The sequence below is a fragment of the Urocitellus parryii genome, unplaced genomic scaffold (assembly GCF_045843805.1).
Source record: "Urocitellus parryii isolate mUroPar1 unplaced genomic scaffold, mUroPar1.hap1 Scaffold_37, whole genome shotgun sequence".
NCBI classification, from domain to species: Eukaryota; Metazoa; Chordata; class Mammalia; order Rodentia; family Sciuridae; genus Urocitellus; species Urocitellus parryii.
In genome coordinates this window covers 3,612,821-3,627,212 of record NW_027553327.1, presented here as the reverse complement: position 1 = coordinate 3,627,212, position 14,392 = coordinate 3,612,821, and the positions used below count along the sequence as shown (strand labels likewise).

At 34.6% G+C, this 14,392-nt stretch overlaps 1 protein-coding gene across 1 annotated transcript in view; it reads left to right on the top strand.

Annotated features, from left to right (window-relative positions):
• Positions 1–14,392, top strand: part of LOC144252158 (roundabout homolog 1-like) — a 158,640-nt gene that overhangs the window by 50,979 nt on the left and 93,269 nt on the right. Inside the window, 3 exon segments of the mRNA XM_077794668.1 lie at positions 1,554–1,674; positions 2,047–2,185; positions 4,511–4,638. Coding sequence (XP_077650794.1) covers positions 1,554–1,674; positions 2,047–2,185; positions 4,511–4,638 — 388 coding nt within the window.

Below are 14,392 nucleotides of genomic sequence, written 5' to 3'. Positions count from 1 at the left end.
ATATCAATGTTTATAGCAGAACAATTTACAATAGTGAAATTGTGGAACCAACCTAAATGCCCTTCAGTAGATGAATGGATAAGGAAACTTTGGTATATTTTAACATATATAAACCTTTATAAACTATATCAAATTGGATGAATAACTAGATTTTACCTATAATAGTAGTTTCTAGTCAACACACATCTCATGATTATTGTATGCAGGTATTATTTCAGATATGAAAGTTAGAGAATGAACAATGCAAAGAAAAAAATACCAGGATGATATTTACAGTGGAACCTTAGAGCATCTCATCATTTGTTTATACAACTATTGAAAAAATACTAAATTTTAAAACAACAGAAATGAAAACCTCTCTGTTAATATTTGGTTTGTTCTTATACAACCAGAATATTTAGTTTGATTTTCTACATTGAAATAACTCAGACATTCCAAAATAGTAAAACTTTTATAGAGATTTCAATAAACTCTATTAGGCATAATGAAAAAAGTGCTTGAACGTTTCCTTTCTTCTACCCTCTCTCCCTCTCTTCTTTCATCCTTCATTGTTTCTCTGTTTCTTTTTTCCTTTGTTTAATCTGCTCACCATAAATAAGCAAATGTGAGATTAAAACCTTCATGAATAAACATTTTAGAAGTTATCCTTGTAAAATTTGGGACATTATAGATATTCATGGTTAACTGAACTCAACTCCCTAATTGAAAGTGCGTTGCATTAAATAAATTACATTAAGTAAATCCAGTCCAATTTCTGCATCCCAGTCTTAATTCATATTTGACTTCAGTCTACTTTTTGAACTGGATATTTATTTATATTTGTAATTATTCAATTAATGTTCAAGACTATACCTGAACATGACTTTCCAAGTGATTGATTGGGATCTGTTCAATCTGTGCCTCTAAAGTTACCAAGAAGCTGCTTGGGAGAGAGCTACATGTACATCTACATATATATAAATATATTTGAAAAAAATAAATATGTGCGCGTGCACACACACACACACACACATATATATTTAGAAAATGGCAGATTTTACTACATTTTGGAAAATAAGATATATTTCTTTAAGAAAACTCTGGAAAACTTACTAGAGAATTTTTTTTACACATACAACAATATTAGAATATTCTTTCCTTAAATCAATTATTACATAAATACATTTACATATTACATGTATAATATGATAGTAAGACTCCTTTTTCTTTCTTGAACTTGCTAATCAAGTTATTCAAGCACTGTCTTTGGGGTTTTCACTCAATTAATTTATAGGAAAGAACTTGGTTGATTTGAAACACAAGCATAGTTAGAATATAAAAATTTTACAAGAAATGTAGTTAATGCAACATGTTTTCCTTTTATATTATATTTTTGGAATTTACTCTGTTTAAAGTTACTACCTATAAATATAGCAAACAGTACACACCAGCTGTTTGATATAACTAGGCTTTGGTATATAGCTTTGAGTGGAATTCATTTATGAAGACCTGCCACAAAACCATAGCTAAAATTCTTTTAATGGTATATATGTCAAACTTTTTCTTTTTTTAAGATACGAGGAGGAAAGCTAATGATTACTTACACCCGTAAAAGTGATGCTGGCAAATATGTTTGTGTTGGGGCCAATATGGTCGGGGAACGTGAGAGTGAAGTAGCAGAGCTCACTGTTTTAGGTAAGTGCCATTGTATCAAATCTTCTTACTACTGTACAGCCTTCTTCTTATTATCATCATTATTTTTATCATTATTATATTTTTGTACAAGGGAGAATAAAATAATATTTAATCAAAATACAAATGATCTTTATATAACAAAGAAATATTCTTATATCATTGTTTTGGGGGTAGAAAGAGAAGTGAAGTGACCTGATATAAAATAGCCAAAGATGTGGAAAAAGAAGTAGAAGGAAATATTAAAGATGGGGAGAAGTCTCTACAAGTTGGAAACTATGCGAAGTAATTTTCTAAACAATATTTTGAATTATAAATCTTTTCTCACTGAACATCTGAAGTGTTTTATCTTGAGATGGCTCTTTCTAATTTTAGATAGACCATCCTTTGTGAAGAGACCTAGTAACTTGGCAGTGACCGTGGATGACAGTGCAGAATTTAAGTCTGAGGCCCGAGGAGACCCTGTGCCTACAGTCCCATGGAGGAAAGATGATGGAGAGTTGCCCAAATCCAGGTACAGATCAGAATTTAATGATGTGATTCATCGACTTAGAATTTCTGTTTCTCATCAGACTCTAGGTGCCGATAGATGGTTAACTCTATAGATGGTCTTTGACTGCTAAGGTTTGATTTAAAATGTTCTACTTTAAGACAGTATGAAAGCTATATTCACTCTGTAGACACCATACTTCAAATCTGGATCTTTCCCAGGCTGGTGATATGTGGTGTGATACTCTATGCTAGCTGCAGTGGTGAGCCGTAGCTTTCAGTTGGCTTTGTAACCAGGAGGAGAAAGAACCAATACTCTACAGTGTACTGTGTTGCCATGTGGGGTCTTCAGTGGGCTAGGTGAACAAAATGCAGTTTTGTACTCTTGGTATTTCAATTTATGATAGGTTTACAAAGACACATCCCTGTCAAAGGTTGAGGAGCATCTGTAGACTCCTTGATCAGGAGCCAGAATAGAATACTAGAGATACTTTGAACCAGGAGGTTTCCAGATTTCCTCTGGGGTTGGATTATATTTTTGTGACCCTGGTTTTCCCTAGTAAAACATGGTATTCTATAGACAGTTTCTTTCCTGCTCAGCCAAATCACATTTAATACTAACTTCTTGTATATGGCCAGGTAGGAAAAGGAAGAAACATATAGCAATAATGATAGAATTATGAACCAATTAAAAATCAGACTTTGCTTTCCTCAGCTATGTGTCACTAATGAATGGTAGAAGAGTTCGAAGTTTCTTAGTGTCTGATAAGGACTTAAATTGGCTAGGAGCAGTGATTCAGGAAATACCAAGCTTTGGGGAATGAGACGGTGGAATAAAGCATTTGAGTTTGCCAGTTAGCTGTCAGCATGCATGCATTGAATGCCTGCTAGGTGTTGGGGTTACAACATTGGCATAGAGAGGGCATCTGCTCTCGAGGAGCTTGCAAAAAGACACATATATGGGTAGATATGGAATAACCTCATTATTCCCTTTCTTGACTTAAAGGCAGACCTATGCAACTGTAGGGAGAAAGAATAAGAAGAATACCCATGGAATAGGACAGATAAGCATAGTCTTCAAAAATAGGTACCAATATGATAAGCAAGAAAAAAAAAAGAGTCCTGTGTTCCAGACAGAAGATCCTTACAACATAGACACGAATGTGAGAAAGAACACCACATATTTTGAATGGTAGAAAGTTGAGCATCACTAGCACATAATATATGTGGTGAGAAGTAATGGATATCATATTGGAAATACTGGGGACATATCATCAGGGGCTTTGTGTAATAATAAATCTCACATCATATTCTATGACATTGATGAGTTGAGAAATATTATTATGAGCAGGATTAGTTTTTAGAATAACATAATTTTGTTAGCATGATGTATGTTCCATTACTATGAGGAGAAGCCGGTTATAGGGACACCATTATTTGATTGAACAAATCAGAGTTGTATATTGTTTAGCCTGGAGAGATGGAGATAATGTACAGAGTGGAGAGAAATTTCTGAGACTACAGTGGCAAACTGGATGACTAGTTAGAAATAGAGAGTTGATGAAGGAAGATAGGCAGATTGGGGTAGAAGGAGGAGGAGGATTATGTTAAGAGAAGAAAAGAATTATTGAACATATTAAATATTAGGGTCCCTTGAAATGTGATGTCTAATTGTTAGTAAGTTGGGAATATGAATAGGGGATTTACTTGGAGTGTGGGAAGTATCTGGTCTATCAATATATAAACCGTATCAGACAATATAACTCAGGAAAATTTTATATGAGAAAATTTTACATTAAGAAACCCTATAAGGGCAGGGAAGTCTAGACAAATCAAGTGAACTCTAGAAGACTATCTGGGTTCAAAATTTTAGCTCTGCCCTGAAATTCCCTGAGGACCAAGGCCAAGTAACCTTACTTTCCTGTTTCTCAGTTTCCTCACCTACAAAATGAAGATAAGGTTAATACTTATCTTATAAAATTGTTATAAGAATTTAAGAAGGTAAAATCTATAGATCATTTAAAGTCCAGCACATGATAAAAATTTAATTAATTTTCAATGTCATTTAATTTTAGTGTGAGTACCACAGCTTGAGGAAATAGATGTATAAATGTTAACTTTACTCAAAAATGTTATTTTTAAGAAAATATTTTAATGTTAGTTCATATACATGTGGAAACAAGCTCATTTCTTCTGCCTGCTAACTTAGAGGAACATCACATCCTCAATTTTGTTTTGAATTCCTGAAGGGATTATTGCATGTGATTTGATGTCTGGATACATCATAGTGTAAAAATGGGATCATTCAAGAACAAAATCCTTAACCATGCTGTTTTTGCTGCAATATTAGATATGAAATCCGAGATGATCATACCTTGAAAATTCGGAAGGTGATGGCTGGTGACATGGGATCATATACTTGTGTTGCAGAAAATATGGTTGGAAAAGCTGAAGCATCAGCCACTCTGACTGTTCAAGGTAGGCACCGGGGAGCTCGTCATTGTGGTTGTTTTATCATGTGAAATAGGATGTTGATTTTGAAGAGAATTTTATGTCAAACATATTTAAGAAAGCATTGCTTTACCTATGGGCACTATTATATATTATGTAAGTGTTTATTAAAGAAGAATGAATTACATTTTTGAAATTATGAAGAGTTCTATCTTGGGTCAGAGAAGATGGTGTTTTATTCTCTGGGTCCTTAAACATAGTATATTTCTAATCGTTAATTACATGACAGCTATTGCTGTGAAAACATTGTCTTTGGAGGAAAACACATCTTCATTAGTTCAGATGATGTGCTTTCAAGGGTCTATGCAATTTATAGCATAAACATGGATGGATCTATTGCCCTTTAGAATGTAAGATCCATCTGTACAATAGGGACTTCGGCATCTTTATTCTGAGCACATAGTTCCTGTGATCTAACAGACATTCAATATTTGTTGGATGAATGATTTGCATTTGTACTTTGCTAATTTTTATAAAGATTTATTATTTTTGCTGTTTTTTGTACATACGTATTTATTGTGCATTATAATTATACATAACAGTGGAATTCATTGTTACATATTTCTATACTCCTATGTGCACACAACATAACAATATAATTTGGTCAATTTCATTCCTTATTATTTGGTGGATAGGGCTTTAAAGGCTTCAAGTTTTTTTTTGTTGTTGTTGTTTGTTTGTTTGTTTTTTAATGGTTATTTTGGTTACTTGGTTTATTTAGATGTTTTGGTACCAGAGATTGATCCCAGGAGCGCTTCACCACTGAGCTACATCCCCAGATTTTTTTAAAAAGAATTTTGAGGGGCTGGGGATGTGGCTCAAGCGGTAGTGCACTCGCCTGGCATGTGTGCAGCCCGGGGTTTGATCCTCAGCACCACATACAAACAAAGATGTTGTGTCCACCGAAAACTAAAAAATAAATATTAAATAAATATTAAAAAAAAATTTGAGACAGGTTTTCCCTAAGTTGCGTAGGGCCTTGCTAAATTGCTGAGGGTGGCTTTGAATTTGCAACCCTCTCACTTCAGCCTCCTGAGCCACTGAGATGTTTTACAGACATGTGCCACTGCACCCAGCAGACTTCAAGTTTTAAAATCAGAGACGTTTCTGTCACCTCTGTGGTATCCACAATACAGGCATTTCCTCATCATTACTTTCCTCCTTTGTCTCTGACGTCAAAATTATTATTTCCCACATTTTTTTCCCCTTTCTGGTGATGACTTGTTTATTGTGCAATTTGAGAGGCAATGACCTTTAAAACATTTTATTGGTGGAAAAAATTCCCTATTTTGACAAGCGACTGTAGTAAACAAGGGTTTTGGCCATAAACCACTTAGCTTGTTTCTGGGCCTAACATTAGCAATGCCTGGTGCTGTCATCTTTCTCAACACTGTCTCTTCAGAGGCTATTAAGAAGAAAAAGGTGGCTTTTGAGGGAGTGCTTCTACTGCGGGCTTTCTACAAAAGAGCCTTGTGGGCTTTTTACACTAGAAGAAAGAATAAAGAATATTTCCTTCCTGTCTCTAAAGCCATTATGTCCCACTTTGGGGTTTTTAGCTCAACCTCATAAAAACAAAAGAAAAAAAAAAGATCAAGAACAAACATTGAATTTCTAAGGCCTAGACTACTTCTCTTTAATCTAAGTTAGACTTGAACTCTACGTGAGGCTAAGACTGTAAGAAAAGAAAACCCCTTTCCATTTAGAGAAAGCATAAATTTAAGAGATGTCAAATCCAAGTTCAAAAGCCCTTCAGAGGGAGTAAAAGTAGCCAGGATGAATATAGGACATTAAAAGGTGTGTCTGTCTCTAGGCAATTGTGACAGGGAGCTTGATTGTCTATCACATCAGTCAGTGAAATATGTTTCACTTTATGTTTTAAAGTTTTCATACCTTGGTATCCTGATGTTTTATAAATAATAGCCATTCTGCTATGCATGCAGCAGACATTGAAATCAAAATAGAGTTTCCTCCTGCAATTTTAAACTCAGCTCCAAAGCTAATTCAGCCTTAAGATATCCATATGGAATGCTTGCTCCCTAAGCCTGGATTTCAGTTGAAATTGGGTACAAATGATCAAATCCAGAAACTACTTGATGAATGCAGATGCTCTCATTTCAACTGAATTTAGCTATAAACATATGAAGGATCTGTATATAGTTTAGAATATATTATTTGATTCAATATTAAAATAGAATATGCACATCAGCATCACTGCTAAAATGTCTTTAACATGTTAGAATAATGTACACAGTATGTTAGAGAAAGTAACATGACTCCCAACTGCAAAAGATAACTAAGAAAAAGCATTCAAAGGAAACCTGAGAAGTTAGGTCTTGTTTCTTCCTTTGAGAAGAATGTAGAAAATATTAGTGACTACAAAGGAAACTACATCACAAGTGAAACCCTCTGGTAGCAGGAAACAATTACAATAAGAAATTCAGTAGAGAATTTGGTTTTTATTTCTTTGTTTTATATGTGGTTCATTTTTAAAGAGACACTATTGGAGTAAGTATATGTTTAAAAATAAATTTCTACCCCCTTACCCCTTATCCAGTGAGTACTTAATTCAGAGAATTGAGTTAAGGCAATAAAACTATATGCTGAAGATAGAACTTATGGGGAAAATTATCTTAAATAAGGGTGGTTATTTGATTTTCACCCCCCCTATTACAGAAGTAATTAATTTCAACATCTTTAAAAGATCCTTGATTTGAGAATCATTTCTCTTTCTTATTGGTTCTTTTTAGTTATACATGACAGTAGAATCCATTTTGACATAATTGCACAAGCATGGACTATATCTTGTTCTAATTTCTCTTCTGTAGATGCTTGTCTGTAAAGATACACTTAAGTATTCTTTTCTTAGGCCTAGCTTTTCCTTGGTCTTTAAACGTGGGTACTCTTCACAGTGCTTGGATTTGTACTACACATCTAGTAGGCACTTTGTCTAAAAAATACTGCTTGAGTGGTGGAAACAGCACAGGGAATCGGGAAACTCTAGCAGCTGCTGAAAGCTCTGATCCTGGGTGCCTGCAATAAGTACCTGTGGCTCAAAATTGAGGCGCTCACCATTTATGATCAATGCTGCCTGGAAATCTGTGTTCAAAAGAACAAAGAAGGGGACCCAATTTATTATCTATATGTATCTCAGCATATCATGTTTTATATTTTAAATATATGAAATAAAATTTATTAAGAAAATAAAGGGAACAAGGTTCATGACACCTGTAATCCCAATGACTTTGGAGGCTGATGCAGACGTATTTAAGTTTGAGCACAGCCTGGGCAACTTAGGGAGATCCTGTCTCAAAATAAAAAATAAAAAGGAATAGGGATGTACCTCAGTGGAAGAGTACCCCTAGGTTCAATCCCTAATACCAAAGGGGCAGAGATGGGGGGAGGAGAAAGAGAGCACAGTAAAATCTAGGACCAGACAGAATTTCCTAAATTATCTGAAGTTTCTTGTTAAGTATGCGGATTATCAGACATGGCCTCTGGAGAATCTCTTTCCAAAGATCTGGGTTAGGACACAGAAATTTGTTTTGATTTTTGTTTTTAAGCAAGCAAGTTCACAAATCCCATGCATGAGGAGTTATAAGATAAACTGACAGAAAGAATGAAGGACTTTAAAACATTTCTTTGTAGTTTGGGACTTTCCAGATGTAGTAGAATTGCTATAAAGAATGGTTGCTAAGAGCATTGACATTAGCATCAGACTGGATTTAGTTGGATCCTTCTTGTACTGTTTACTACTATGTGACTCAGAAGTATGTGACTGAGGACTTGGTTTCCCCCTATGTAAAATGGGTATAGTAATACAATATCACAGCATTTTTATAGGAGTTAAATTATTTATATATTAATATTTAACATATTGTCTATTATGAGTAAATGATTTATAAATAAGGAGCACAGTACTCATATGAGTGTTTTTATTTTTGATAGTTCTATTGCTTGATTTTAATAATTATTGAGTAACAAAAATACTAATTCTGAGTTAATTCTAGATAGTTCTAGTAGCTCATTGTAATAGTTCTTCCGCTATTGCAAATGAGAAATCTGAAATACTAACATATACATGACAATTTATTGTGCAAACAATTATTAAAAACTCTTCTCAAATAAAAATCATTGCATTTCCATGTTAAAAGTCAATATTGACTTTTGTAGTAAATATGCTGGATTTTGCTAGTTTTGTTAAAATAGTGGTAGACTCATTAAAGTTTTACAAAATAACTCAATAATGAAAATTATGGCTATTTGGGAATAGAGATCATTTAAAAATTGCATTTTATATGCAGTGGTATATTATTGTTGTGGGAAAACATTCAGCAGAAATCATTTGACCTCAATTTTATTTCATTATTTCTTGTTTTCCAATTTCTAAGGTTCTCAAACCCTCAATCTATCTTCCTATAAAACAGGTGCATTTTCTTATGATTCAGAGACTAGTAAGAAGATTATCCATGAGTAACTATCTTCAAAAACTGATTACTCATCTTCATAGCCATTTGGAAACTTCAATTAACCACTCCAAAACATGGGAGCAATATGAGATCATACTCTCTTAGTAGCACATCAATGTCTGGGTTACTTCTTCGCACAGAGCAAAGTACCAAACTCAAATATCTGAAACAAATCAAAATATTGACTATTTAATATAAAAGATTTTTATTTTACTTTGAAAATAGGCAAATTGTAATAAAATTTGGTGATACTAGGTAGTTTCAGAGTAAAGATATATTTCCACTGGCCTCTGAAAATATTTAGCCAATAAAAATATCCCAGTGCCTTTAACCTGCATATCAATTTTGGTATGTCTCTGAATCTCATTATTAGAATGAAACTCAAAGGTCTAGAGTAATTTGACCTATTGAAGAAGAATAACCTTCATTACACAACAAATAAGCACAGTGGAATAGTTGGGCACAGTGTTGCATGCCTGTAATCCCAGCTACTGGGGAGCTGAGGCAATGAGGATCCAAAGTTTGAGACCAACATGGGCAACCACTTAGCAAGAGACTGTTTCCAAATTTCAAAAATAAAGGGCTGGATATGTAGGTCAGTAGTACAGCACCCTTGGGTTCAGTACCAAACAAAACAAAAAGAGAAAAGAAAATAAAAGAAAAATAAAATGCCATTTTGGACTAATTACACCAGAAATGTTTATGCTTACTCATTTGTTAGACTTATCAAATATTGACTGCCTATAAATGTAAGCCATCATTTAACCATCAGTTATTTTATTTATACTTAATGTTTGTCTGCAACTGTTTTCCTTTCAGATGTATAACATCTTGCACACCCTCAAGCATTCTTTTTATGAACCTAAAATTTACAAACAAAATGAGGTAACTTTTTACAGACATATCACACCACAATTTTGATTTGTTCTATTGTTATATTTGAATTCTGGTGTCACAAATGGACAAGTGTTAGGATTACTGGCTTGGTAGGAATGACTTATTTTTTGAACTAGTGTTTCGTATTGCCTATGTTTTAAGGAAAAAGATATTTATTGTAGTATTTATAACAATTTTATAGGTTGTGACATACCTATAAAACATAAAAATCTAACCAGAACAAAATAGATGCATAGAGGCACCCTGCCAAGGTTTTAAACATTGTGTAATTGAACCTGCTAAAATTTATGCTTCCCATTGGTGTTTGAGTCCGGTTGCAGGTTTGTTTTATATTATTTTACTGTCTTAATCTAAACCCATTAGTTCTTTATTAGATGCTTGTCATGTGGGCCTCAAGTTTCTTCTTGGAATCAGGATAGTCAAATTAGTTTGCTATTTCAGGATCCATTCATGGTTAATTTAAAAAGTGAGTGCTTTTTTTCTTTTCTTAAAGATAGATTTGAGGAAAAGGATAGAGAATACAATCTCAAAATACTTCAAAAAATAAAGGAAGAAACATTATTCTGTTTATTATTACTAATAACAAACCCCATAAAATTTACAAATTATTTACTCATAATAGCAATCCTATGGATGGCTTTTTAAATCACTTCTTTTCTGGGGAGTGCTATCCCCAAAGAAATATAGCAGAGAAAGCCACACAGTTTCAACTTTGAGTTTCTTCCATTTCCAATTTTATCCTCAGCTTCAAACATTCCTTATGAGTCTTTGCTTCAGCAACTCATTTCTTAAAAAGGGCAAACTAGATGGCGTTATTAATCTTTCCACTCTCTTTGCAGCTTCACAGATAAAGCAGCTCTTATTACTGTCACAATTTTATTCCCAAAGTGAATTTGTGACTCTATCACCAGAATGATCATGTTCTCATCGCCATGTCCCATCCGTCACAGGAAACTGAACTGAACCCGACTTCCACCCACCAGCCATTTCCTAGGCAATCACCTTTTATCTCCCTGAGTTGGACCATTAGGAAAATCTAATCTCATTTTTGTTCATCTCTCTTACAAAAGGAACTAAAAGACATTTAGTCCTCCTGTTTCCCTGGAGGCCTGAATACTGGGCCACTAGACAAAGGAAGCCATACATTTAGATCTCCGTTCACCCCCCACTACACTCCTCACTAGACTTCTCACAGGGACCAGTTATTCTTTGAAGGTCAAGGAATGGTTGTTTTTCTGCCCTTTCTGCAAGCTGTGTTTAAAAAAAAAAGAAAGAAAAGTCAAGTGCCAAACATTGCCAAGCCGGTTCATGCTCTGTGATCAGATGGATGGGATTTCTGTGAAATCTCAGCCCTTCTCTAAATAGTGCTTGCCAATTTTTATTCCCTTGATGTGAAATTACTCCATTCTCTCAGTTTCATCACCTGTTTTTAAACTATTAAATATGGTTTGAATTATATTGTTAACTCTTTAAATTTATTGTTGACCTATGGTAAGAATGTTAAAATGAGTCATCAAAAGGACGTGCATTCTGTTCTACTCTGTAGAATTGCTATTTTGTCTTATGCTTCCCATAAGTATTTATGCCAAGCATATAATGAATGAGCAAAGCACTTGCTCATTAGGATTGATTAGCCAGTGACAGCTGCTGGAAGGCTGAGCCTTAAAGTATGAGATTGACATGAAATGAGGGAGACACAAAGGCAGAAAAAAGACCTGGGCTGTCTTTTGGCTGACTTAATTGCTACTAATGGAATGTTTCCTCGAGCTTCTTTCCTTGCTAGTAGTGAACTACATGCTTCAAACAGGGAGCTTTGCTGAAATATTTGGGGTGCCACAGTTTATGATTGACCCCTGTTAAGTATCCCAATGAACTAGGAATTGAAGAGTAATTATAGCTTTCAGTAAAACAAGAAGCAACTGTCAAAGGTGTGTATGCTAAGTCCCTTCTAAACCAGGCTGTAAGTATAATTCACAGAGTATAGTAGTGATGCAGTGAAGATAAGATCAGACTAGACATTCAAAGCTAAATTTTGCAAAACCTCCATTTTGGTTGTCAGTAGTGCAGCCTGCAGAGACATATCCAGCAGACAGTGTGAGGAGGGGAGTCATCCTTTACTCTCCTGCTTTTCCCATGTCCTACTCCTAATTGCCACAGAGTCCCACTTCTTTTGGCTTTTCACTATTGTGAGCTCTTACTAGCTCTCTCCCCTTCTTACCATTCCACCTATTCACATCTTTGTCATCTGTCTGTAAAGTGCTAACCTCTAACCAATTAGCTTTTATCTTGCTGTATCTATTGTCCATAACAGACACATCTGTCTAAAACACAATCTAGTTATAGTAGTTCCTTCCATAAAACTTGGTCATGGTTCCCTCTCTATACATAAGATCCACAATATGTACTGGTGCTAGCCTCCTCTCTCACTTCTCCCTTCAATCTAATACACTATATTTTCAATTTTGTTTCACGCATGTACTACCCTGTAACTTAGTTCTTTTTGTTATGTTGCCTCTAAAATGCCCCAAACCCTGCCTGAACCACTTGTACTTGCTAATTACACTTTCCTTGGACTCAGAGAAGATTAGCATTCTCCAGAAAACTTTTCAGACATTGTCCATCCCAGCACACATGAGGTGTCCCTCATTCATAGACCCTCTGGATGCTATAACTGCCCTTATTGCATTTCTGTTTACCTTGCTTGAATATGAGCTTCTTAGGGGTGCACTTTGGTTTCCTTTGTCTTCTTAGTCCCTTTGCGTTCTACTGTCTCAGAGGCATCTCTTTTAGAGAAATAGAACCAGTAGGATATATAAAAGGGTTAATTAAGAGAATGGGCTCACATGATCAGCAGTGCTGAAAAGTCCCACAGCAAGCTGGAGAACCAGGAAAGCAGGAGGTGCAATTCAGTCCAAGTCCACAGATCTGAGAACCTAGAGTTCTGATGATTGAGAGCAGGGGAGGATGGATGTCCCACCTCTAGGTCAGAGAGAAAATTTGTCCTTCCTCCACTTTTTCTTTTCCCATTCAGACTTTCATTGGATTAGATGATGCCTTCCCACGTTGGTGAGGGAAGAACTTCTTTGTCTAATGTACTGTTTCAAACAATAATCTCTTCTGGAAACAGGCTACCTGTAAAATGGTGTTTCAGGAGGCTGAGACAGGAGGATTGTGAGTTCAAAGCTAGCCTCAGCAACTCTGCATTGAGATCCTAAGCAGCTCAGGGAGACCCTGTCTCTAAAAAAAAAAAAAAAAAGGCTGGGGATATGACTCAGTGGTTGAGTGCCCCAGTGTTCCATCCCCAGTAACAAAAAGAAAAGAAAACAAGTGGGAGTGAAAATGTTTCTCATAGATAGCAGACATTGAAGAACTGACAAACATCCAATGCTTAGTACATCATCTGAGGCACTTAAATTGTCATTTCAGTGATGTGTGTTGTGTGTGTCAGAATCTTACTATATCTGCCTTTGTCCTTGCTTCCTACAACTAGCTGTGTAAAAGAATTAAGGTTTGAGTTTTTTATACATCCACCTAAGTTTTTACAGAAACACAATAAATATTTTTCAACGAATTATAGCAGAATATCTGTGACTGTGGTTCAAAAATGTCAGTTGTCTTTTCTAGTTCACTTTAGCAAAACTGGACAAGTGATATATAAAATTAGAAATCTGCATTTAGTTAAAATTTCTTTTTTGTATTAATTCTATGAATCTAATATATATTTGAGAACCAAATCATATATTTACTTTTTTAAATTAAACAGATCCACAATTTACATGATTCTTTCAGACAGTTAACATAATTATTATCCCTCTGGATATGTTTGATGATGCTGAATTTCCTGACAAAACGAATAATATTGAAATGTTTCACACCTCACTCCATAAAAATAATACAAATATTAGAACAATTGAGTGCACTGAAGTTAAAAATACAGTCATCCTTCCATATAAGCAAGTTCAAAAAGAGAAATTCAACTGTACTAAATGCATACCAACTATTTTTCTTATCTTTATTCTCAACAATATAGTATGACAATTATTCCCATAGCATTTACAAAATATTAGGTATTATAAATAATCTAGAACTGATTTAAAGTACAGGGGAAGACATTCATTTATCACATGCAAGTAGTACACCATTTGTATAAAAGAATTAAGAATATGTGGATTTTGGTATCCACAAGGTTCCTAGAACCAATTCCCTACATTTACAGAGGAACAACTGAATTTGGGTAGATGGTGCCCAGCTATAACTACTTTATAATTTGGTCTTGAAATGAATCAACAGGCGTAATTCCTTAAAATAAATTTGCATCTATGAATTTGATCATTTTCTAACATATAAAATAATAACTT